We start from the raw sequence: 24,659 nt of genomic DNA, 5'->3' as shown, positions 1-24,659 counted from the left end.
GTCAGTGCTTCCATGTTTGATGGGACTGCCAGCAAATTACACTCAAGTGTTCACGTGTCATTCAAATTGCATTTAATTGCCTGTACATCAAGCATCATAGGACTATAGCCTGTGAGGAGCAAGTCTTTGTGTGAGGAGGAAGTCTTTGTGTCACAATAACATGAAAATTAAATGGCAATAAAATATTCTAGCGTTAGACAGAATGGTTTAAGAACAGTCGTTGTTAGTAGTATTTTTCATAGTTATGAAATTATCATGTGTAAAACAAGTGCAACTCTAGAAATAGAAATGTAGAGTTCAGGTTGAATTGCCAGCATAAATTCTCTGTTATTAGAATGTAGGGGTGGCTAACAAAAGCAAATTTTGGCCAGGAATCAATGCTCCTCAAATGTAAAGATTCATTCATTTTGGCAGAAACATCTCTGAGCATTCAAGTGCTCATATCAGCATAAATTTGGAATGAGGGCATGCAGATTAACCTTTATGAACATATATTTGTTTTCGGTGACATGTCGAGCACCCCTTCTGGAAGTTCATTCCATCTCCCATGAAGAACATTGAATTGGGAGAGAGAGAAATTATTTGAAGGAAGGGGCAGAGAGGTCGGCCTGAGCTACACTCTAAAAAAAGTTTACAACCTTTGGGTTGTATCTTGTCCCCAAACAATAATAGTCATCTGCCTTGCTTGCGTTTCCTTTCTTGATAACTCGGCGTTCGCTACCTTGCTGCCGAGAATGCTGTGTCACGCTGATAACGTGCAAGTCATTCGTGACTAGGAAGTACCGGGCTCGCAGCGTTAAAGAAAGGAAGTGCTGACAAGACAGATGACAATTATTGCTCGGGAACAAGACACGACCCAAAGGGTGTAAACTTTTTTTAGAGTGTAGAGGACACTAGCCTGGTACTCTGCACAGGGGGAGGGGGAACGGGGACCTAAAGAGATGATGATGAGAGAGATGATGATGACATAGAAGAGGGCACAACGAATGAAGGCAAGTTCAGCATTCTGGTGGTTATCAACAAAGTGTAAAAAAAAATAAATAAATAACCGACAATTACGATACTCCATAACCCGAAATTTGAGTGCAGCTGTATACATGTTTTCATTTTGCAATATATTGACCCTTTTCGCGGAGCAGTTTGTTTTAGAGAAACGAGATGGCGCTCACGGCGGCGCGCCATACGTCTCCTCAGCGACCGCGCACGAATACGAAACCATTCCCACTTCTACTTTGCTTCTGTGCGATCAGCTGTCGGAAATGCAACCGAGTTTTCGCTAACACACTGTGCTCTTATCATGCTAGATTGAATCATGCGGATTGAATACGTGTGCAGTAGTTGGCTGCAAAAATAGTGACTGGCATGTTATGGAATGGAATGAATTTGTGCGGCCAAGTTCGCACCGCTGCTGCAACTGTCCGAACATGTTACCGGCACTTCCGAGATGCACGGCTTTCCTCCAGGATACAGAAATTTGCTCATCCGCCAGCCTTGTATCGCTAACCTTCAAAGAAAGGGCTTCATCCCCAGAACGTCGGCAAGAGTGAGTACCACTCGTTAAACAATGACAGTGGGAGTAGCGCCGCTTCTTGTCATAGTAAGTTTCGCGCACGTTATCTATACACATCTGTCCCAAATGGCAGGAAAACTTACGCCCACTCTATCGCTGACATATCAAGAATAAGTGAATGGGCGCACACTTGAATATATGCGCACTGTATACGCACAATAAATAACGGACCACACCTATGGCGCACGAATGGTCGAAGCTGAATGTTTCGTAACGGTCCACAAGAGTAAGCGACTTACTAGCCGTAATATATATTTGCTACAAGGTATTACAATGTACAAAACAGCTACGTTTCAAGCCTTGTGCACAGCAAGAACAAGTCTATCGGAACTGAGCACACCCGCGAGCGATTAGGCAGAAAATAATCAGATAGTGGCCGCACCGAGGAACTTCACTGAGTCAGAAACTGACAAGCCACTGCTTCAAAATATTTGCCGAATAAAGAACAAAAAGCAAAACACACTAATCCTGACTGAATTCATAATCGGAAAGCTTGGATAGCTTGGAATACATATTTAGCCCCACTTTTAGAACAAGCACCATCTACGCTGCTTGCGCCGTTTGGACATAGCTTAATCGGCTTCGAAAGCGCTTTTGCATGTTCTCCGAAGCTGTGATCAAAGCTTTCTGTCGTCCACCTAGTCACCGTCTACGATATCTCCGACAACAGAGATTTCCTAAGCCGCGCCGGCGTCATACACTTCCATTGTAAACAAGGAGGCAACGGAGGCAGTTGAGGCAAGCAATGGACGCGTCACCACGTGATCAAATATGGCAGCGCCCACGGGATCGCCGCGAAAAGGGTCAATAGAGGCAAAGAATTGAGACAGAAATCACCGTATCAACTGGCAGTGGGCCAGTGCCGCCAGCGCCTTCGCAAAGGAAGGGGCAGTATGGGAATACTGGCATGATGAGCCGCACCGGAGCCAGCTGTGGAAGACCAAGACGATGAACGCGTGAACAGTGGCACAAAAGACGGCGACGCTCAACCCTAGAACAGGCGGCTAAGAGCTGCGCTCCAGTACTATGGCGCCATCTCGTAGTCTTGTGCAGCACTCTGCTTTCCTCCTCCGCTTTCCAACACATACTTTCACTGTAGCCTCCTCCTCCGCTTTTCTCCTCGCGCTCTCTTCGGTATCGCTGTCTTTTATCTCCCACTGCACTCCGCGTTCACTCTTTCATCTTTCGCTGAGCTCGTTCGCTCAGTCACGCGGTATGCCGAGGCACTCTGGCGGCAACTGCGTATGGCACAGCCACATGGTTCCTATCTTGAAAGCTATCTGCAATGGGGATAGAGTGCACCGAGTGCTCTTAGTTTGCGTTGAAGTGAGAGGCAGCATGAAGGTCAATTCGCTCGCTGCCGCTGCCACACTACCTCACTCCAGCGTTTTGACAGCGAGTATGTGCGGTCATTGAGTGAGATGTGTTCGCGTTTGTCCACGCGTGACACCATGCTTGTTAATCTAGTTCGTAAGCAAATGCTGACAAGTTTCAATGGCCGATAAAACTACTATCCTTACATCGTATAGCTGTCCACGAATTTGAAATCGCAATCGATGCTTCACCTTTCGGGCGAAACTGCGACTTTTCTTTCTTTCTTTCTTTCTTGTTTTCTCATTTTCAGATCAAAGAAAATAAAAGAAAACAGATGCAAAACTATTGCAGTACGGCAAGCATCATCGCACAGTGTGGCCAAAATAAATTGTCCGCACCTGCCTGTTGTGATAATTGACCAACAGAGTGCACTGTGCCTTGACTTGTGCCTTGGGATGGCACTCGTGCATTCCTGTTAACATATCTGAGCTCTGTACAACCTTACTGTATGCTATGTAATATAGTATGATTGACCTTACAGCTACAGGCTGCTATACCTTCCGAAAGTTGACGTATTAAAAATATGATGTTAAATGTTGCAAAGCCATACACAGCCTATGAGAGATGCCGTAGTGGGAAGCCTCCAGAATAATTTCAACCACCTCAGGTTCTCTAACATGCACCTGAAGCATAGTACACAACTTTATACCCCCCCTTCCCCCCCAATTGAAATGTAGCTGTGGTAGTGGGGAGTCGAACCTGTGACCTTGGTTTCAGCAGTAGGATGCCAGAGCCAATGAACCTCTACGGCAGGTTGTTGGTACATGTACTGTCACAAGGCAAATTTAGAAAGAACACTCAGAAATGACAATGAAGAAGCACAGAGAAGTGCTGTGATGAAATGATTAAAAAAAGAAGAAAACATATTAGACAGAAAAGATATGTACTGGATACCAACCACCTTCATTAGCTGCGGTGTGGAATTGAATGCAGTGTCCTGCGTTCATTACAAAATGTATGGCAGTCCATTCTGCTGCAACCATCTCTAGCCTCAGAGAAGTAAATGCTACATAACCAGGGCACAGTGGCCATCACCTCTATGTGGCAAGGATGCACAGTGAAATGTGAAACTGCGGGAAGGAAGGTATGGTGCCATTATAAGTACTCAATTTATTGTCCTCCTCCTGTTCGCCACAGCTCGTGAACACGCCTCCATACAAAGTTACTTTCCAATGCAAAAATCTCTGAATATAACATCAAGTATTTCCTCTGTGAAAACACGGCCCGTTATTCTGCCCAGGTGAGAAAGTGCAATCCTCAAGTGCTCGGCACCTATGACAGAGTCGTGTCGCACCTCTGCGCCGAATAGTTTCAGGTGTTTCAGGCACTGGTCCAGATGCCTTCTGTGTCTCTCCTGAGTCAAAACGGGGCTTGAGTCTGCTGGTCTGCCACATCTGTAACACAGGGCACAGAGAGAGAGACTGTTTAAATAGCAAATATGTGGTTTTCTTTTTCATTTTTGTCTTTGAGGCTCACACATTTAAAAGACACCTTCACTACATGTTCTTCCCTGTGTCCTGTTCACTAATGCCAAATTGCCGAGTCATGTGGCACCTTGCTTCCGAACAAATAAACTTACTCGCACACTGTGCCTATTGCATCGCGAACCTCCATTCGCACTGTTACAAAGCTGTGCACAATATCGAATGAGAGCATGAGCTTGGTGCTAAAGAAGACAATGTTAGGGACTTACCTCCTCTGCCCTTGTTTTGTAAATAATCTAAATATATTTCCCTGTTTGCTTACCCCTTGTGCCATATTGAGGTGCTGGGTAAATCTGATGCAAGACAGAGCTCTGAAGTGGACGTAGCCTGGCCGCCAACAACATGCTAACTGATGGAGACGCTGCAGCAACAGCAATCTTGTCTCAACCTAGCGACTGTGGAACGTTTTCAGGTACTGAAAACCTTGACATCGAAGACTGGCTCCCGATAAACGAACGCATCAGCACACAATACGTGGGACCAGACCCTTATGTCGACCAACATGATTTTCTACTTGAAAGGCACGGTGCGGGTGTGGTTTGAGACCTACGAAGAGGAGCTTACAAGCTGGGAGCAATGCAGGCAAAAGCTCTGCAACCCTTTTGGGAAGGCTGTTGGACTACAATGAGCCATGAAGAAGTATGTTTCTGTTCAGCTAATTGACGCTCTAACACTGAAACTTCAAAATGATGTCAATGAGGGTAGCTGCAGGGGCTTGTTGGTATGCCATCTTCTATTTTGTTGTAGCGCAAGCTGAACAATAGGGACAACAGAAAGGCACATTTGACACACACACAGCGCTGTGTGTTTGTCAAATGATGTCATACTTATCTTCCCCTGCTTCAGGTACTGAGACAGCATGGGATAGCAAATGCTACATACACACAAAAAACCTCTGCCATAATGTTTATGATATCATCACGACGTCTACAAGACTGCCATTCAGCACGTCATGTTGCTGATGGTTCACTGTTTTCTGAGGATTTGAAATTAACAAAATACACTCGGACCTCAATACAGCAAACACATGTATATATAATATATTATAGTATATGACGAAGTAAATATCAAATCTGGTTTGATATGTTCTATATCAACTAGTTTTTATGGCTATAACGAAACTGAATATATAGGAATTGTATGGGTACGAATTGAATATTATACACTAACTATTCGTATTTGAAAATGAACCATTTAGCATCTTCGAATATCGAAACTGACCAAATATTTCACAACATCTGACTGTTAAAGTCGGGTTACTGTTCTTCATCTGCTAACCAAAGTATTGCAAATTATCACAAGTGAAACAATGACAAAAGTTTTCAAAGCGATCCAGAAACAAAATGGGTAATATACAAGCTTTGTTTTTGGTTTGGCAGCCGAAGCCTACATGACAACCCGTGATTTTTGCTTGTAGTCTGTAATTTAGTGTTTCTTGTAGTCTATTCATGGAGCAGTTTTATCTACAACCAGTCAAGTTTTCCTTGCAATGCGCTCTGTTACATGTTTCTACAGCACACAAGTGCTTCAGCAGCCTTTTCTTTCCTTTTTCCAAAACTTCTTATCTATTTTCAACAACTATTTATTTAGCGTTTTTGGAAAGCCAGTCATACAGCAGCCATTCACATTATTGGAAAGCTTGCTTGCAACCAGGCTCTAAAGATGTTGTGGCTATTAGTGCATTTCTTTTAATGACAATTAAGGATAATGTGTTTAATACTGATCCTAATTGTCTGTGATCATTGGTTGTCCTTCTAACTAGTCAGTACAAGAGTGGTACCTAATTACAGCGAAGTATACATTCCTGCTGCAAATATATGAGTCTGCATTTGGCTATTCAATATATCTGATTCTATATTCGATACATACTATTCTATCGTATTCTATATGTATTCAAAAAAGTTGATATTCTCCCACCTCCAAAGACTTGATGTAATACAAATTGCAGCGAGGAAAATATTTGTTTACTCATGGCTCAAAATAGATATGTATTCCAATAACAAGAACACAGAATCCTAAGCAAGATAAACTTGCAAAGCCAGTTTGCAAAGCAAGTACCAAATGAAGTTATTTTCATGTGAGGTACAACTCGGTTATAATGGGGTTTTAATGCAATCAAGAAAAGTAACCTGGTGTACAGAAGGGAGGGAGTTAGAAATAAAATAAACATGCTGCTTCTGTTGAATGCTGGCAATGAAAAGGCATAGTTCAGTATTACAGAATGTTGGAAATTCTAGCATGTGATGCTGCAGGACTAAGGAATAGGATTCCCAGTAAATTGAGAGTGCAATTATACATCATCATTGGCATGGTGAGCCAAAAGCAGCTTGTTATCTTTTTATACACCTCTTCACAACGATTTCCAATTCTGATGTACGGTAACTGCATGAGGGCAGCAGTGCTGGCAAAACATTTATCTGAGGGAAGGGAGCAAGATGTGAGCAATGTTCAGGTCCTGTGAGAAGACAAGGTAAAAGCTGTGCTTTTTATAGGCTACTTTAGTTTCGAACGACGAACAGTGCCATTCTGGAAATGCTTAGATAACATACTACGCCCAACGACTACGTTCTGTGGCAGCACAGCCAAAGCTTCGCACATGCAGAGCTTGTGCTCTTGTGCTACTGCACCAAGAAGTGCCGACGTTTTTCTGGCAGTTTACAGGACCAGGAAAACCAGACATGGAAAGCCAAAACTAGGAACAGCAAGTAACATAAATCCTTTTCCTAAGCAAGTTGTTTATTTGTTATGAAATAAGTCGAACAAAAATAAATAATAACTGGTATGATTTGTTTTACGCTACGTAGCTTCCAGTTGCTTGCATTTGTGGACTACATGGAGACATGCAGTAAAAAAAATTCGTGCTTTGGCTCCGTAGCTTCGGCTGCGCTGCCACAGAAAGTTGTTGCCGGGTACAAACTCAAAATGTTTTTATGCTGTGTCATATAATCATGACATATATATATATTAAATTCTGCAATACTTAACGTGTCTGTTTAACTATTTTTCTGCATTCTGATTCGCTGAAGTACCACGTATTCGGCAGTAAAGTTAGAAATCTTTTGTATTGAATAGACTCTGCAACACCTTCAACCAGCGTAGCTACTATTTTTTCACTTTTCCCTCCCCTTTCATCATTGATGCCATGCTCATTTTGGCCCCTCACAGCATTCACAATGCTCAGCCAAGCATAAACAAACATGCCATACCTCCCTTTTTTGCAAGTCAATATCTTGCAAATGTGCTCTGCTCTAACATTCAAATGAACCTAACAACGGTGATAACACTCAGTGCAACACTCTCAAAAGGCCAAAGTCTAGAACATGAAAACTGGCAAACTGATGTTGCGCAATATTCTAGTGGTCCTACAAGCAATGGCCCAGTAGTATATATATTGTTGATAACACTTCCCAAAGTCTCAGCCTGATAAACCTGCACACACCATCTTAGCATCATGCCCCTCATTACAATAAGAAAAACATAACAAGCTCACAAGTCTTCAAGATGTGCGCCGAGAATCTTCACTAGGTCGCTTATGCCTTGCTGTGTTGTGCACGAAGTGAAGCAGCTGTCAAGGCACATGCTCTTAGCATGCTCCTCAACTGTGACCTGCTCATCCTTGGACAAAAGATCCAGCTTGTTGAAGATGATGAGGCGGTGCTGTGTACACGACTGTATGTCTAGTTCCTTCAGGTGGTCGTCAATGAAATCAGTTGTGGGCTTGAATTGAAGCAATTCCCTCGCTTCCACCACAATGAGTGCCAGGTCCGCATTAGCTGCCCTGAAATCAATGTTACACTGCACTGGAATCACGGGCTACAAATTATGGCATATTCAGGGCCATGCAGAGTTTATGTTGAAGGGATACTATTTGCTCTGAATATTTCTTGTCACCACTCTATTCTAAAGTTTAGCTCACCAATGCTGAACGAATCTAAAGCAGTTCAGCATAATTACTGTTTCCAAATCAGTTGCATTTCTATTACAAGGTTCCTGGTGAAACTTTTCATTCGATGTCTGAAGTGTATGATGAAGCAACCATATGGGTTCAACAGACATGAAAGCCATGGGGAAAATAGGAGAATTTTGTTTTTTCTGATCCCCCAAGCTTATTTGGCTTCAATAGTTGTTAGCCTTACCTTATGTTATAATGTGACAACAGTTGGCAAATCTGAACATTTACTTCTATCTTTAATCTGTGGACCTTTTTTTTGCTCATTAGACCATCAGGTAGACCATCATCGTAGACGACCAGGTAGAGGTAGACCATAACTGAGCAAAATAAGCAAATGCACACATAACTGAATTTAGCTAAAGAGCTCTCAACCGTAATAGCAAGAAGTTGTTAGCTGTTCATACCAGTGTTGCGCACGCAGAATTCCTTCACGTTCAACAGGGTCATTGCTGCGGCGAAGGCCCGCAGTGTCGGAGAATACAGCAGGGTAGCCACCAATATCCAATGTACTCTCAATGACATCTCTGGTTGTTCCTGCAATGGGTGATACTATGGCTGCATCCCTCTGACCTGTTCGTTGAGAAAAAAAAAAACAAAAAAAAACTTTTCTGTGTTGAGACATATTTTACAAGCAAACAATAAGCACCATTCTGCATATTATTTATTCAATATCTGTTCCTCCAGTACCAGGTTAAATAGGTGTGTGCACATGCATAATGGTCACAATCCAGGCCGTCCTTCAAAACAAAAAAACAGTTGCATGAACAAAAGTAACTGAAACCTTAATTCAATTGTAAACAAGAACCCAATAAAAACGGTGTAATGAGGCCCATTTTGTAGCTTTCCACATTATCCCAGTGTTCAATCAAGCCCACTAATGGCTGTCATAATTAAAAGCTACCATCTACAGTCTATGGGTCTGATAATCTAATAACGAAAATATGCGCGCACTAGGAACAAAGCCTAAATGTGCTTAATGCGAGACTTTATTCCACTCACATAATGCGTTGAACAGGCTGCTCTTCCCAACATTAGTCCGGCCAATAATGGCAACCTTTACGCCACCTCGTAGTCTTTCGCCACGTCGCCCGTCCTGCAGGTGAATCTGGATTTCTGTGGCTAGTTTCTCGGCCTGCGCTGCAGCTGGAATGACCATGATTTAGAAATAAATCCCTGTAGGTAATCAGCTGTGCATAATACCAGAATCCAGTATGGTCTCTTCGATCCCCTGGTCCTCGCTGAAGTCGATAAAGGCTTCAACATTTGCGAGGCACTGAGAGACATGAAAAACACACAAATTAGGATGGGTGAAAAATATCAAGAAATCAATATTAATAGGCCCTTTCAAGACTCTGACAAAAGTGTTGGAATGTCCCTTGTGTGAGAGGGTACCACAGCACATTTTTCTTTTTAGCATATAAATTTTATTTATTTCATTAGTACGATGTAAACTATAAATAAACAATCGGAGGTCCCGAAGTAGGAACTGCCGGATGGACCTCCTAACAGGAAATAAATGGCCGTTAGTACAATTGTGGCAAACAGTAGCAGCTAACATATCATACAAAGTGCGTGCTCATCAATAATAATAGGGGCGGGGGTGGGGAAACAACACTAAGAAAACAAGACTGAATGGTAGCATATGGATGGAACAAGCAATCCAAAGAAGCATCATTTACAGCAACAGATGAAAAATCATGAATAAAATGCATATATACTTAATAATATTTATTATAGTCATTAAATGATACTACGAGTTAGGTAGTGTGTTAATATAATATTCCTTAGGTTTGTGCTTGAAGGATTGAAATGTGGATGCCTTGTTATCAGATGGGATTGAATTCTACAATGATATGCCTGAAGACATGTTACTAGATAATTAGTTCGAATTTTAGAAAGGAGTAGATTACGATGTGCCCAAAACCTTGTGTTATTAACATTAATGAGGCTAGTGCGAGTAAAACCTTGAATACTTAACTAAGTGTTTATGAGACGAAACATAATTAGTAACAGCTTATGAATGAATAATATGCACAAAGGTAGAAGGCTTAGGGAACAAAAAATGGGTGCAGATCGAGATTTAAATGGCTGAAATGTCATCAATAGCAACGCCTACTTTTGTAAGACTTCTAGCTGTTGTATATGTGCGGAGTATGTATTACCCCATGATGAAAGGCAGTAGGAAAGATGACTGTTTGTATATGCATAATACACAGACAAGATAATGCTTAATTGAAATAAGAAGCGTGTTTTGATAATAATGTGAATACCAAAGTAAACTTTTTGAATGAGAGATTAGGCATGACGGTGGAATTTTAGGTGCTCATCTAAAATACCGCCTAGACATTTTGTCGATTCAGATTTTATAATTGTGATTGTTAAGTGACACTACTAAGCAAAGTATGAATGATGCTTGCAGAGAATGAAATGCCATAAATGTTGTCTTCAATGGATTAATGTGTAATGTGTTTTTCATACACCATGAAGGAATATTATCAAGATCACTGTTAAGTTTGTTTTGCACTGCGAAATAATTTCTGTCGGATGTGAAAATAGTGGTGTCATCAGCGTGGAGAAGGCAGTGGACATGAATTAGTATTTGTGGCAGATCATTAATGAATAATAGAAATAACAATGGCCCAAGTATTGATCCGTGAGGGATGCCATGAAACATGTTGCACTTAGAGCACACAAGTACAGCAGGCACCGTACATAGACAGCAGTAGTTCCAAGTTTTGCTGCATGCAAAGTTTACACCAACCTGACATATAAATTACCTTCCTCCTTTCAGCTCTGGCACAATCTCACCAAATACTAGGACACTTTCTGACACCAGAAAACTCAAAGTCTCTATTGGCCAATTACGGTATTAATAAGTACAAGACAGCAAGCAGAGAAAGATTGAATGCAGAGAAAAAAAAAGAAGGGATGGGGGATGGCAACCGAAATGGTTGCCTGAAAAATTTGTGAGTGTGCAGAAAGAGAAATTACCCTCTATCCTGTACCCATAATTTGGGGTATGCACGAAACACTTCTTCATATCATCAACCTACAAGCTAACCCTTTCAGACAACAAATATTAATCCTGCCTGCTGAAAATATTGTTTTACCACATTTCTTACATCAATATTGTATAGCATCACTTAAAAACGCGCAGCACCAGAAGGGGCTGAAGATATTGAAAATTTTCACTGAGTTTCAGCATAACCGCTATTGTGGAGTCTACGATCAATGAACACCCCAAAACTTTCCATTACAGAAACAAGATCGACTATCTCTCGTGTAGCGCGCCTAAGAACACCTAGCCATTCCAGTTCTGATACACACAGAACTGGAAGTTGTTAGGTGGCCACATAGTGCAACCAGCAGGCACAAACATACACCTACCTTCTGGCACATAATTTTCCAACACAGTTGGTTTACATTAATGAAATTTGCAGCACATGTCCAATCAGCAGTGACCCAAAATGTGCATGTGTAGTGTATTTCAAATAGTTACTTTTCACTAGTACTATAGCAATAATGAGGTGCTCTTTGCTCAGCATGTTTTACTCTGCACATGTACAAATATAAATGTAGTGTCATGAGGGGCTAAACTGCTTCCACTGCTTTGTTAAGTCTAGCAGCTATACTCACATCAGGTCACCTCAGCGACATTGCTGTTGATGATTTTCTTACTTCGAGAACTTGTCTGAATAACTTTGCTTGAAGTGCCCCTATCATGTCTCTTCACCATCAGAAGACAACCAAGAGTACTGCATGGTATTGTATTGTATTGCGTGGTCAACTATTGCAAGGTACTGCATGCATGGTCATAGAATGTGCACCTACATGTGTGCACCTACATGAGCATCTGCTCAAAAGCACTAGTAACAGTGGCACTTTACATCCACACACAACAGTACAGAGAGGATGTGCTCTCACACCTCAATGAAAAGGTGTGCATGTGGCAACAAAACATATACCATCTTGAGATCATGCGTCCACTGCTTGTAGAGCTGGCTAAGGCTACCTTCCATCTGTGCCAATGCCTGCACCCTCTGGGCTTCTGTCTCAGCCTTTAGCAAATCAGCCAAACCTTCAACTTCTGCTAGGTCCATTTTGCCGTTCATGAAAGCCCTGAAAATAAAGACGATGACATTGAGAAGTGCACAGAGTTCCCTCCGTCTCTTAATTTTAAGCATAGTGTTGTGTTAATTTGTACCACCTCTTTGTGAACTCGCCTGGCTCTGCTTGTCTCACGCCTTCAACGAGCGCCAAGGCGCCCAATACTGCGCTAACAACTCCAACGCCTCCATGGACGTGTAACTCACAAAAGTCTTCACCGGTGTAACTGCGAGGTGCTGCACAGGAACATGGAAGGGTTAACTGCACGGTAAATACCAGGCAGGCAGACTTGTGCATACCTTAACTACTTCTGTGAGTATTTTGGCATTTGACAAATACTCTTGCAAGGCAGTTTTGGTGTTGTAACTTAAATACCTTCTGGTGATATTTTGTACTATATTAATATACTTTTCAAAATACACCAACCAAAGTTGACTGGCTGCAGGTGCAGGAAAACTGCAGGTACATTAAGTACTTAAGTCATGATGTGTACTGGCATTTTACAAAGTATTATCATGATGGCCATCAACACAACAAAACCATGGTTCCTGACCACTGCACAACTGAGTGTCAAAAAATCAGCGCCGAAAATTAGGCAAGCCGTCGATTTATTATTTCAAGCTAGCGTGTGCCACTCGCTAGAGGCAACAATGTATGGCACAACACTTTTTTTTTTCCTTCCCCAACTCGGCAGTGAACGATAGTGAAAAGGTAGCTGCGCAATAACCACGCACCTATATTAGGTATGATAGTGGGTATACAAAGATGTAACACCAATACTGAAGAACCTCTGCCTTTCAGAGCTTTTTCTGCAGCACAATGCTGATGTACAGCTGAGTGCATTCAGAGAGCGGCTTTTTAGCATCGGCAATATCTCTGAAAGAAGAGGAGCAGACCGCTTAACATTTTTTTTTTTTTTTTACAGTTTTTTCAGAGGGCAAACAACAGTTTTGGGTCATTCAGCCCCTTGCTTTGCCTAACAGAGCAAAGCACTTCAATGATGCAAAACCTTGTTTTGTTTGTTTAATGTTTTGTATTTTGAAAGTATCTTGAAGGTAACTAAATACTTTTATCTACTCATATACTTTTGAAATTTGGTTATTTACTACTCTACTGAGTAAATTTATTGCCTAGTATTTAGTGCCTTATTTTAGATACTTTATTAAAGCACATTGTACTTCATGCAGGCAGGCTTTCAACGTTCGGCAGGGTTGCTTTCTGGGCGACTTGATTTACAACCCCAAGCAGAATAAATCAGTATGGAAGACGACACATACTCAAGGGACAAAGAAACTGACTGTTTATGATTTATGCGTCATTTTTCTGAACTGTGGCTTAAAAAACGAATTTGGAGGCACAGATGGAGGTGAAGCACCAGTACCACCTCCACCTGTGCCTCCAAAATTTTTCCCTGTGGTCTCTTCATATATATAGTCAAACTTCTTTTTCATTGTATCAATGGACTTTGCACGAAACTTATCAATACCTACTCAAGCTTATTAATTGTATTCAGTTTTTTTATGATTTCATTGTAACTGAGCGAGACGTACCAGGGGACCAATGGACAACGAACCAATTGATTCAAGCAAAGTATAGGATAATTTTTCAACCTCCCTCTTTCATTTTTCTTTTCCGCGTTACTTATATGCACCTATTAAAAACTCGGTTAATTTGCTCTATGCTTTTCTTGGCTTCAATGTCTGTTGGCATTATTTGTGTTTGAGCACTTTAAGGGCGGCATAGTTCAACGGCCCAGTACAATCCACAAGTAATTCGTACATGGAAACCACAGCACAATAGCAGTGTCGAGATGAACGCCTGAGCAAGGGTGCACGAGTCTCCGCAAAATAGCTTTTCGCGGTGTCGGCTGCTTCAGGTTTGCGATGCGACAAAGCACAGCTGCGGTGTGCGGACCAGAGACCCTGATTGTAGCTAAGGCACTCCTTACTGAACCAGACGAAAGCGCGAAAATAGTCGACGTCGAGCTCCTTCTCAAGAACGGTGAAAATTTACGAGCGAGGAAGCACGTCTTCATCGCAAAGAGAGCGCACATGTTTCTTTTCTTCTTTTTTTTTTTTTTTTTTTTGTTGTTTTTTCTGCGGTGATGCTAGGCTGGCTCGGCTAGCTTTGGCCGTTGTTGGGCCAAACGCAGCAGCGTGCGCGCCAGTATCTAAACAAAATATTTATTAGGCACAAAATAACTTATTTATGTTGTGTTAAAACTGTTCTATAGAAAATAATTTGCATCATGTGACCCTACATAAAAATTATTATTTAAAGGTGTTTTTTGTATTTATTAGGTGCGCAACTGTGCAGCTGTGTCTTCTGGCTTCTACGGCTTTCACCGTCAGCTGCGACATTTGTAGATTGGCGAAATCGGCAGCGTCGAATCGCATTGCTATTCATCTTCGAAGTCTTTCCGATCCATTGCGCTACGCTGTAGTATTTAATACTTGGTCTTCATAAGAGAATACATTACCGTCGCGTGCAGCATGAATCAGAACGGCTCTGGTGAAAATGGCAAGGGGTAAGTGTATGTCTACGTTCGATTTGTACTGCGCGCCACTGTTCAAGCAGGATCAGTAGCACCCGATTCTACTTTCACTTGTTTGTCGCAAACCCGTCGCTTTTTGCTCGAGAAGATTGTTTTTGAACGCGTACAACGACTCGCTATGCTAGCGTAATTCTATGTTTAATTGAGCTACATACCGAACTTCGCTCCGAGACTGCAGTTCTGGAGCCTGTGTTTTTGATGTGAAGAGGTGTTACCACCTCTCTGCGGCTAAAATTCTGGCACACTTAAGTGATTGAAAGCGCAGTTTCAATTCCTTTTCGCATAATTCGTTTTTTTTTAAATTTAATTTTCATAATTTTCACACGAATCAAGCGATCTTCGTTTTGTGGTCTTGGCGCTTCGACTATAACTCGCGGCGCCTCGTGCGCACGCGCAGTTCTCTTTTTATCGTTAGTCCTACGTGTTCATGCCGGCTCCCAGCGAAGCTGCGCCGAAAATGAACCGGTATTTATTGAATATATGACAGTTTTCTTTTTGCAATATTTCGCGCGGTCAAATGTAATAGGCTTGTTGCATAGCTTCACGTTTTTGTTGTGTATTTAGGCCTCTTCGAATTCTCTTTTTGTTGCTTCGGACCGGTTCTGCCGGCGGTCGTAAAGGTTTTCCGATGAACAATGGAAAACGTGGCGCCATTTTAACGCCATCTGCGCCCGCTGGAATCCTGCTGTTTATTTTGTGCTGACGTCGTGATCATCAAAATATGAGCTTTTAAATAATCGGCCAGTCGCAGCGTGCACACGTTCGACGCTGACGTGTCGCATCTGGCAGGTTTCATAAAAAGTTTGAGACGCTCGTCGAAGCTTTTAAAAACTGGCTCGGGAGCTTTTGAAAACGGTTCCAGAGCGCTTGCGGGGCACTCCTTATCGGCGTAGATCTGTACCGACGTAAATTTGGTTGCTTTTTATGGAAAGAAACTGTCAAAATAAAACCTGTGATAATGTGTAGTTCTAGTTAGTGCAAACTGCGTGATTGTGCTTTGGTGGTCGAGTTCTGGTATCATATCGATGACGCCTTAATTGCAACGATGGTTGCAATACGCAGATTATAGCAAAATATAAAGCTTGCGTTAGATTGCTCGTTTTGTGCAGTTCCACGTGCCGTACAAGTACACGCTTGAGCATTCAAGGTCGCGTTCTCCCAGGTTCTTGATTTCACCATCGAGACGTCGCGGGCTGCCGTCCGCAAATTTAATAAATGTAGTAAGCTGAGATTACGTAGTTCACGTGGACATCGGCATTTCTGTGATGATGCTGGGAAAACAAGGTTTAAATATATTCGTGCATGATAGCGCCTCGACTAGGCTTTAACGGAAAGATTAAAACATAACCGCGCTTACGTGGTCTCTACTTTTGTGCCGAAGCACCTGCCTACGTTGTGTAAGCGTGGGGCAGCTATTTCCTTTCAGACCAGAAATAACCTACGTTTTTCCCTGCTGTTCCTGTGTATTTACCCGCCACCGTGGCTAAGCGGCTATGGTGTTGCGCTGCTAAGCACGAGGTCGCGGGATCGAATCCCGGCCGCATTTCGATGGGCGGTGAAATTCAAAAAACGCCCGTGTGGCCTATGCATTGGGGCATTGATTGGGGGCACTTTAAAGATCCCCTGGTGGTGAAAATCCGGAGTCCCCCACTACGGCGTGCCTAATAATCAAATCGTGGTTTTGGCACATTAAACCCCAGAATTCATGCAATTCCTTTGGATTTGTGCAAATAAACCTTAAGCAGTATTTTTCTGCGTGCGTTTTTCTGCATTTCGTTCGTGGTTCTTGGAAGGTGTAGTTTTGGCATTCAGTAAGCTTGACAATGTTAAATGTTCACATTGGTCTGCTGGCTTTGTTAACTTTAAGTTATTAAAGTGTGTGACTTGTGTGCTAAGAGTCAATGACCATTATGTTGTGCAGAACTTCACAAAGTGCTGTACATTCAGTATAGGTTTTAGGGTAGCATTCAGTTATACAGAATTCGTGCCTTCTTTGCAGCAGTTTCTACAGGTCACGGTCTCGGTCTCCAGTGGACTATGACAGGGACCGCGATTCAAGCCGCAACCGCAGGAGGTCAGATTCACGCCCCGATAGACGGTCTCGGGCACCCTCTGACAGGCGTGTGTATGTTGCCAATGTGCCTTTTGACTGCAAGTGGACCGACATCAAGGACCTGTTCCGGGACAAAGGTGTGTGCACAGCATGTATTAAGCTGCCTCAGTGGACATTCGAAATTGCATTATATTGCAGCCTAGATGCGAAAAATCTCATGACCATATATTTGGGGGCAAGTTAATGAACCTGCAGAACACCTAAATTGATTCGTTACAAGTCCTCACATTGCTTTGGGATGTTAAACCGCATTTATCTAAATTTCCCTAATCAATGAATTTCAAGTACATGAAAACATTACCTGCTGTGTATAACTGATCTACTCATCTAGCTGGAAGAGGCAAATCTTGCTTGCATAAGAAACCAAAATGTATAATAAAGTAATTAACAAGATTTGACTATTCAAGTTTTTAACTACTTTAGCTCACATTGAGCGTTACTTCTCGTATCAAGGATGTGCCATAGCACATCCTCTCTGAGCAATTTTGAAACTAGCACCAGTTTTGAGATAACAGCTGTCTTAATTGTGCTAAAAATGCACTGTTCTATTTTAGCAAAATGTCTATAGGCATTGTAGCTCAAAAATGAAGTGCAAGTGTCCGGTATTCTGGTATGCACAGGTGGATCAGGCAGAATAACAGGTGGGCGGGGGTGTAAACGTGGGCGTCTGGAGTGGTGGCGCCACCTGGTAGCACATCTCAACCAGACATATGCCACCCGCCATAGTTGCTTAGTGGCTATGGCGTTGGGCTGCTAAGCACGAGGTCACGAGATCGAATCCCGGCCATTTCAGCCGCATTTCGATGGGGGGGGGGGGGGGGGGTGAAATGCGAAAACGCTGTGTACACACATGTACAAGAACCCCAGGTGGTCCAAATTATTCCGGACTCCCCCACTATGGCGTGCCTCATAATCAAATAGTAGTTTTGACACGTTAAACCCCATAATTTTAACCAGACATATGCCAATTTATTATGCATAGTTCACATTGGACGTCTGTTCCTGTCTTCCAGTCGTGCGTCCGCCATTACCAAGCACGTACGTTGCCAGGAGATATCGGTGCCGGTGCTCCGTTTACAGCCGTGTGGCGGAACATGCGCTCTGCTTACTTCGCCTTGTGGTTGTACATCAGTGTCATGGCGAGGGAGAATTGTTCAGGACTTCGTCTCGCTTATTTAATAAACTTGTACCAACACGGGACCTGTACAAAAGAAAAATTCCCGTGTGTGTTGGTGTGAATTCGGATGAACTTCCAGTTGCTGTGGAAGACAAAGATAATGCGAGCCTACTGCCAGCTGTCACACACATGCTCGCATTATTTTATTTGGTCTTGTCAGCCAGTTGTGTTTCGCTACAACAAGACTGCAAAAAAGTTCCCGCAAAGCATGTCATGCTTAGCTAGGTCAGTTGATGGCGTTCTTTCGCATTTTGTACCATGGTAAAATATCAATGATTATCTAAGGACACGGCTTTAACCTTCAATTGTTAGTGGACCGTGCCACAGTGTTGCCGAGTCAAGATGCAGTAATTACAGAAAGCACATCTGCTAGTTGTGCGTCATTTAGCAAAGTGTGGAGTTCATTTTCATTGCTGTTATTTTCCATTGACAGGAGCTAGGCAGCTGTTTGTAAAAGTTATGGAGAGCAGTATTGTCACTAGCTTCTTGCCGGCCTACAATACAGCACACTTGCGTTATTCACGTGATGAGGTACCCGAAACAGTGTTCTTCAGTGCACCCCATGTATGGCGCTTAAGTCACGTGGGAAAATTCCGGCGCCACAAATTGTTCCCTGCATTCATGGCTGAACTTGTTTGACACCCAACCGGGGTTTGTTTTGTTGAGGAGCTTGACGAGTTTTGTGGGGTCTCAGACATGCCCTTGGGACAAAGGAACAACAAAGCAGTAGTGCAACAGTTACAATTGCATTTATTGTGCCTCTTATACACCAATCTAGCCAGCTGAATGACTACCAATAGGATATGTCGTTGAGTGCGCGATGAAATGAGGAAGTCCGACTCACCGCAGCAGGATATCGAGCAAATACATTTGCCCCATGCCAGACGCCAAGAACGATAGTGTTCATGTCTCCCGCTCCAAATCCTCTCGCAAGACAGTCTTGCAGAGCAGTCTGACAGGCATGCGACAAGTCCGCGTGTTCTGCCAGTCCCAAGAGGAAGAGGCTACTCTCTCTTGTACCCGAGTAACTCCACCATTATGCAGTCTCTTGTACTATTCTGCAACTACACTGACCGGCGGTGGTGCTTAGCTACATGGTGAAGCCAGATTACAGGAGATGAGAGAGTAATGGGGGAAACACAACATAGGGGGGCAAAAGAGTCTAGCATCTCCACAATTTCCATGAAAAGCAAGGCTTGTTCGCTATGGTCTACTTGGCACTTCAGCTTTGGGCATAAATTTCTGCATACTTTGGAAATAAATCCCCCCCCCCCCCCCCCCCCCTTGAAGTCTCAGGTGAAAAGAAAGAAGCACGGGCGGACAGCAGAATAGGTGAATGCCCCCACAAAGGCGACTGGGTGTTCCTAAATCCCCATTAGTACAAGGAGTAAAATTCTGCTACAGATGCCACCGATTATTTTTAAAAATTCTGTTAATTCTAAAGAAGAAAAAAAAATGCCATAAAACACATGCTGTATAGAGCAACTATAAATTTTTTTTGCCCGTGCTACTCATGTTTGCTTTGCAAGTTTGGATTTAGTTTGAAGAAGGCATTTATTCTGAATCGCAACATAAGATGAACATGTTGGCTGGGAGTGTTGCTGAGCGGTTCAAATAGTGGAACGCTGCTATAACCATTGCTAAGGCATTGTTTGAGAACAAATTGCTTGAAAAATTGGTCACGTCTGTTTTTTTTTTCCCCAGTTGGTGATGTGTCCTACGTAGAGCTGTTTGAAGATGAAAATGGCAAGTTCCGTGGGTGTGGGTGAGTACTCCAGGGCAACCTGTTCCTATGCGCTCATGCTTTATTTTTATCCTCGGAAGCTGTACTCGCCACAAGGGCTATTGCTGCCGAGCACGAGCAGTAGCAGGGAAACTTGGGCAAGCTAGTGTACGTTCATGCTTGACAAAAAAACAAACAAAAAAAACAGCACTAACACAGACTTAGGATCAATAAATTCCGAGTAGGTAGGTTCACACACAAGCAGGTGACTCTCAGCGAGAAGTGTTTTAGTGAAAAACAAAAAGCATTAGTTATACATTTTTTAAGGGACCGCGGGGAGTGGGGGGGGAGGACGTAACAGGGAGGAAGAATGCAAATCGCCACAGTGATGTCAGAAACGGCTCTGAAAGGTTGCCAGTACAGTTATTAGATGTTTCGGTGCTTGTACTGTGACCATGAGTAGCACATGGATAATTAAACGACACATACAATGTTCTGTGATAGTGGCCTCTTTCTGCTGATGCAAAGTAGAAGGCCATGGCCATACGTGCATGCTAGAACAAGCTGGCTACGACACTGAAGAAAGCAAGACCCAAGTCTTCTCGCGTAGTAGGTAATTCTTTTTTTCACGTCTTGTTAGCATAGTTTCTGGAAGACATTCTGCTGTTTAAATGCTAATAATTTCATTTATTAATGAACTCTTAGTAGCCCTGGACGAGATTTTATTTTGATTGTGCATCCTTCAATTTTTCTAGATCTTTTTACCTTGTCTGCCTATGAACTACTGTAATGTGAAGTTCTCGTAAACTTTTCACTAGCACTTGCAAGTACAACATTAATGGTAACATTCTCGAAGTGACTACTTACAAATATTTAGGACATTAACTCTAACCTGTCTTGGCAACCACACATAAATTATGTTAATGGTGCTAACTGCATGCTCAAATATCTGTGCTATAGCTTTTCAATGGCCCCTTCCTCCTTTATAAAGCTTTTACTCATTCCAACTAGAATATGCATCAGCTTTTGTGTGGGATCCATTTACTGAAAGTCTGTCACCTTGAAGCTGTGCAGAATCGTGGCGCACATTTCATTTGCTCTTATTTCATCTTTCCATCATTTCATCTGTGAAAACAGCGTTATGGCTTCCATCACTTTCTTCATGTAGGAAAATTGCACATCTCCTTATTTCATAAAATTTATTACCGTAACGCTCTTCTTCTTAAGCAAGAGTTGCTTAACCGCCACTTTCATTCCTCAAACTTGTAATGATTGGAACCGCTTGCTCACCTCCATTGTATCTATTTTGCACCCCAGAGATTTTAAAAATGCACTTTTAATGTTCCAAATCCCTTCTGTAACTCCCTGCGGGCCCTGAAGGCATTCAAATAAAGGGGCATAAATAAAAACATGTGCAGTGGAATCTCGATGATACGATCACAGCTAATACGAATTTCCGGATGATACGAATTTTTCTGTGGTCCCGGCCAAGCCCCATTACTTTGCAACGTGCTAGAGTACGGTTGTTACGAATCGATTTTCGACCCGCGTCGGTTGATAATAAACGCCACCCCACCAATGGCCGAGAAAGAGAACAGTGCGGAGGCCGCGACTGGGCGCGAAGAATTTGAAGCGGTGGCGCTTTTCTTGCTTTCGTGCTTTTCCTCCTTTTCAGCTGCCGCCCATCGGACGGAGTGGCTGCTGTGCTTTGAGCCACATTCTTTGTGTTTGCGCCATTTTGCCTAGTCGCAGCGAGCTATGTCTACCGAGATACGATCTCGGCTGATTCGCACGGCCGTACACCGAGGCGCGGGAGCCTCCATTGGCACGTCTTCCGTCGACTGCATTATCGGTGTCGGTTTCGCTGCCGGAGTCGCACGGCACATAATCCACGGTGCAAGGTAGCGCGGCACGTTCAGTCGGGTGCTCCTCCGCTAATCACTGTATTTTTCTTGCTGTAGGAGGCTTGTGCTTCCGTATTCCGAAGGCTTGCTTCATCCAAAATTTTTTCTCCACCGAGCTACGATCCATCACTAACCTGGGACCTCTCAGTAATCCGAATTCTGCGTGTCAGGTGAAGACGCCGGCGTGGTTTATGAAGCAGACAACTGCGGTTGCCATCTTGCCCCTGCCACAGCAGCAACCAATGGAGAGATGCCTTTCAGCACGGCAGCCAATCGGAGGCCGCTTTCATCGGAGGGTTGACTACCTATTGCAGACCCGCGCTTCGTTTGAGTTTGCGCGTTTGTTACAAGATGGCGACGACGGACGAATTGAGAAGCGTAACGGCGAAACTTTGAGCTTTCGAACGATACCAAGATGGCAGTGCTCGGTAGCGGGAAATGCGAGATATTTCTCCGTGAATTGCGGTGATTTTGCCCGATTTAAAGCTGTTTTCTTGCCCTGCGCACTGACGAATGAAATTTTTTTTCGGCCACTTTTAGCGCGTTTTCAGCCTAACCATTTTGATAACAGCGTAGATTAGGGGTTGCAGATACCGAAACGCGTAGTTTTCAAAAATAAATTTTTCTCGCGATTTTCACGATCTGATGCTCTCATCCCCCATAATTTAGCTAGTTGTAATTGTGTTTCGATGATACGAATTTCGGCTAATACGAATATCTTTCGTGACCCCATGAGATTCGTATCATCGAGATTCCACTGTATACCAAAAGATCTATTTGAGGAGCTTCTATCCGGTTCTTTATCTTTGTCAAGTTGTTCATTGCATATATATATATATAAACTTTTAAGAGTTGACGCTTGTGTGTGTGTGAATCTACATTCGTGGACCTCGTCTTTTGCACCGATTCTGTCAAGTATGCCGAGCACGATTTCAATATCTGGCTGCTGCGGCTGGCTTGCCTACAATCAGCGCATAATAGAGTATACCCTCGTTAACTTGAACTCTGATATCGAAATATCAGTCGATTTTTTTTCCAGCCGTGGTTTCAATCTTTGTGTTTTTAATTTTCATATCTGATCTCGAAAAGCTTTTGCCCTGGACTACGGATATCTTGAAATCCCTGCTTTGAAAATACCAGGAAAATCACTTGTACTTGCGTTTTGCTTGGCAGTAGCTCGCTAGCCAAGTTGTGGCTTATCTTTTTCGCCTGTCTATCACTGCCCATGCGCACTTGCTCGGCTGCTTGCTGCCACTTTGTTGTGGCCTTGCGCGACAGCGTGCTGCGGGTTGGGTCCTTATTTTTTTTTCCCCTCTCATTTAAGACACTGTCAGTGACGCATTAATATGGTCACGGTGTATTAATTGTACTTCGGCAAGATCCCACGCACTGCATGCAAAAGAAGCCAACCTCCGAGCCCACAGTGGTTCAGCGAAGTTAGGTTTGGCTTGTGTGATCGCGCTTGTGTGACAGTGAGGCATACATGCTGCATCAGCTGTGGGTGTCTGGAAAAAGTGGGACAATTGCGCTCTTCTGTATGCAGGTTCGATTTTCAATGCTCAATTGTCCGGAATTAATTACGATACAGAAAGTAAAGCAGCAGCATCTTTTTGCTTGTCTGAAAACGGTTAGAGTTGATTGACAGGCTTCAAATATATTAAACTCAATCGTATTGACTCTGTGCCAAGAATGCTGTCTTGGCACAATGCCAGCAATGTTGTTGCCCGTAGACGTCAGCGTCTCTAGTGCTGATGCATGTGCAAGTGACCGAATATATTACTAGTATATATTGGAATGGCTACATGCAGCCAGAGAACTTCTATTTTTGTGATTTTGCTTATTTCGAAATTATTTCTGTATTTGCAGCTGTGAGTTAATGGGGGTTAATTGTACGTTGCTTGCTCTCCTTCCACTTTCCGAACCCTGCTCTTTTTCCTATTGGGCGGTCATCAATGACCATGAATTAGAGGAAAAAGCTCATGCACATATATGTACACTTCCAGAGCATCTGGGAAACGGGAAAGCAGCTGTTGTCAATGCATCCTACCCAGGGTTCGCACAGCCCCTTGAAATCCTTGAATATCCTTGATATTGACAGTATAAGTTCAAGGGCCCTTGAAACTACTTGAATACCCGTGGGCTCCTTGTAATCCTTGAAAATCCCGTGGGATTTGTTCCGCTAGAGGAAATTAACGATGTACCTCCGCAAGTCATGCTGATATTTAAGGCCCTTTCGCTTACGAATGCCCATGAAAACAAGCTGTGTTGCCTAAAGGGCAACATCAGGAAGTTTCGGTTTTAAATCTCGCAGCCCCTACGTCGTCTGGCAACTAATATGCATTGGAAATCCAATCCAATGCGAGACATATCGCTCGCTCGGCTTGCGTATAGTGCCTAGAATATACTCTAGTGTGCCGTCCACCGAGAGTCTCCAACGCGGGACGGTGGCGCGGGCTGTGATGCCTGCTGCCGCGGGCCACCAGACGGCGATGCCTGTCGGCACCATGCTAAATCCTGCGGTGTTCGACTCGCGTTCGTTTGCGATGCGTTGATTGCTACGCGTCGATTGCAATGCTTAGTTCATTTCTCGCCTTGCTGCCGCTTTCGTTGCAGTCTTTTCTTATTGTGAGTGGGTTTTTTGCATCTATGTGTGCACTCGTCTGTAAAGAAACTTTGAACAGGTCGCGAAACCGCGATTTCC

General features: G+C 43.2%; 2 protein-coding genes across 6 annotated transcripts in view; one reads left to right on the top strand and one right to left on the bottom strand.

The window, feature by feature from the left end:
- Window positions 1–4,040: 4,040 nt before the first annotated feature.
- On the bottom strand, window positions 4,041–14,560 carry LOC119442910 (tRNA modification GTPase GTPBP3, mitochondrial). Its single transcript, XM_037707974.2, has 8 exons — window positions 14,267–14,560; window positions 12,588–12,723; window positions 12,346–12,499; window positions 9,581–9,653; window positions 9,380–9,523; window positions 8,785–8,950; window positions 7,919–8,206; window positions 4,041–4,338 (listed from the first exon to the last, which is right to left on the bottom strand). The coding sequence occupies exons 1-8, from the start codon at window positions 14,538–14,540 to the stop codon at window positions 4,107–4,109; spliced, it is 1,467 nt and encodes a 488-aa protein (XP_037563902.1). The 5' UTR covers window positions 14,541–14,560; the 3' UTR covers window positions 4,041–4,106.
- Window positions 14,561–14,823: 263 nt separating this feature from the next.
- The window catches only part of LOC119442906 (myelin expression factor 2), a 28,363-nt gene continuing 18,527 nt past the window's right edge, over window positions 14,824–24,659 (top strand). For 2 of the 5 annotated variants that reach the window (XR_007465739.1, XM_049662452.1), the window contains exons 1-3: window positions 15,355–15,506; window positions 17,041–17,231; window positions 20,036–20,096. Coding sequence is in view for 4 of the 5 variants with exons in the window: in XM_049662452.1 (XP_049518409.1) it covers window positions 15,469–15,506; window positions 17,041–17,231; window positions 20,036–20,096 (290 nt within the window). In the remaining variant the exon portion in view is untranslated. Of the gene's footprint in view, window positions 15,015–15,354; window positions 15,507–17,040; window positions 17,232–20,035; window positions 20,097–24,659 lie in introns of those variants that run through there. The other 3 variants (XM_049662453.1, XM_037707969.2, XM_037707968.2) reach the window with 3 other exon arrangements.

Source organism: Dermacentor silvarum, chromosome 2 (genome assembly GCF_013339745.2).
Source record: "Dermacentor silvarum isolate Dsil-2018 chromosome 2, BIME_Dsil_1.4, whole genome shotgun sequence".
Lineage (NCBI taxonomy): Eukaryota > Metazoa > Arthropoda > Arachnida > Ixodida > Ixodidae > Dermacentor > Dermacentor silvarum.
Note: the sequence above shows the minus strand (reverse complement) of the source record. Positions and strands in the feature narration are given on the sequence as shown.

Bases quoted from the DNA above. Each gene is read 5' to 3' on its own strand.
- LOC119442910 (XM_037707974.2), bottom strand. From the start codon at position 14,540: ATGTGCGCTCTCTTTGCGATGAAGACGTGCTTCCTCGCTCGTAAATTT. The intron at 12,724-14,266 runs GTACGAATTACT...GTTCCTGTGCAG, and splicing joins TATTGTGCTGTGGTTTCCAT to CACCTCGCAGTTACACCGGT. The intron at 8,207-8,784 runs GTATGAACAGCT...CATTGATTTCAG, and splicing joins ATTCTGCGTGCGCAACACTG to GGCAGCTAATGCGGACCTGG.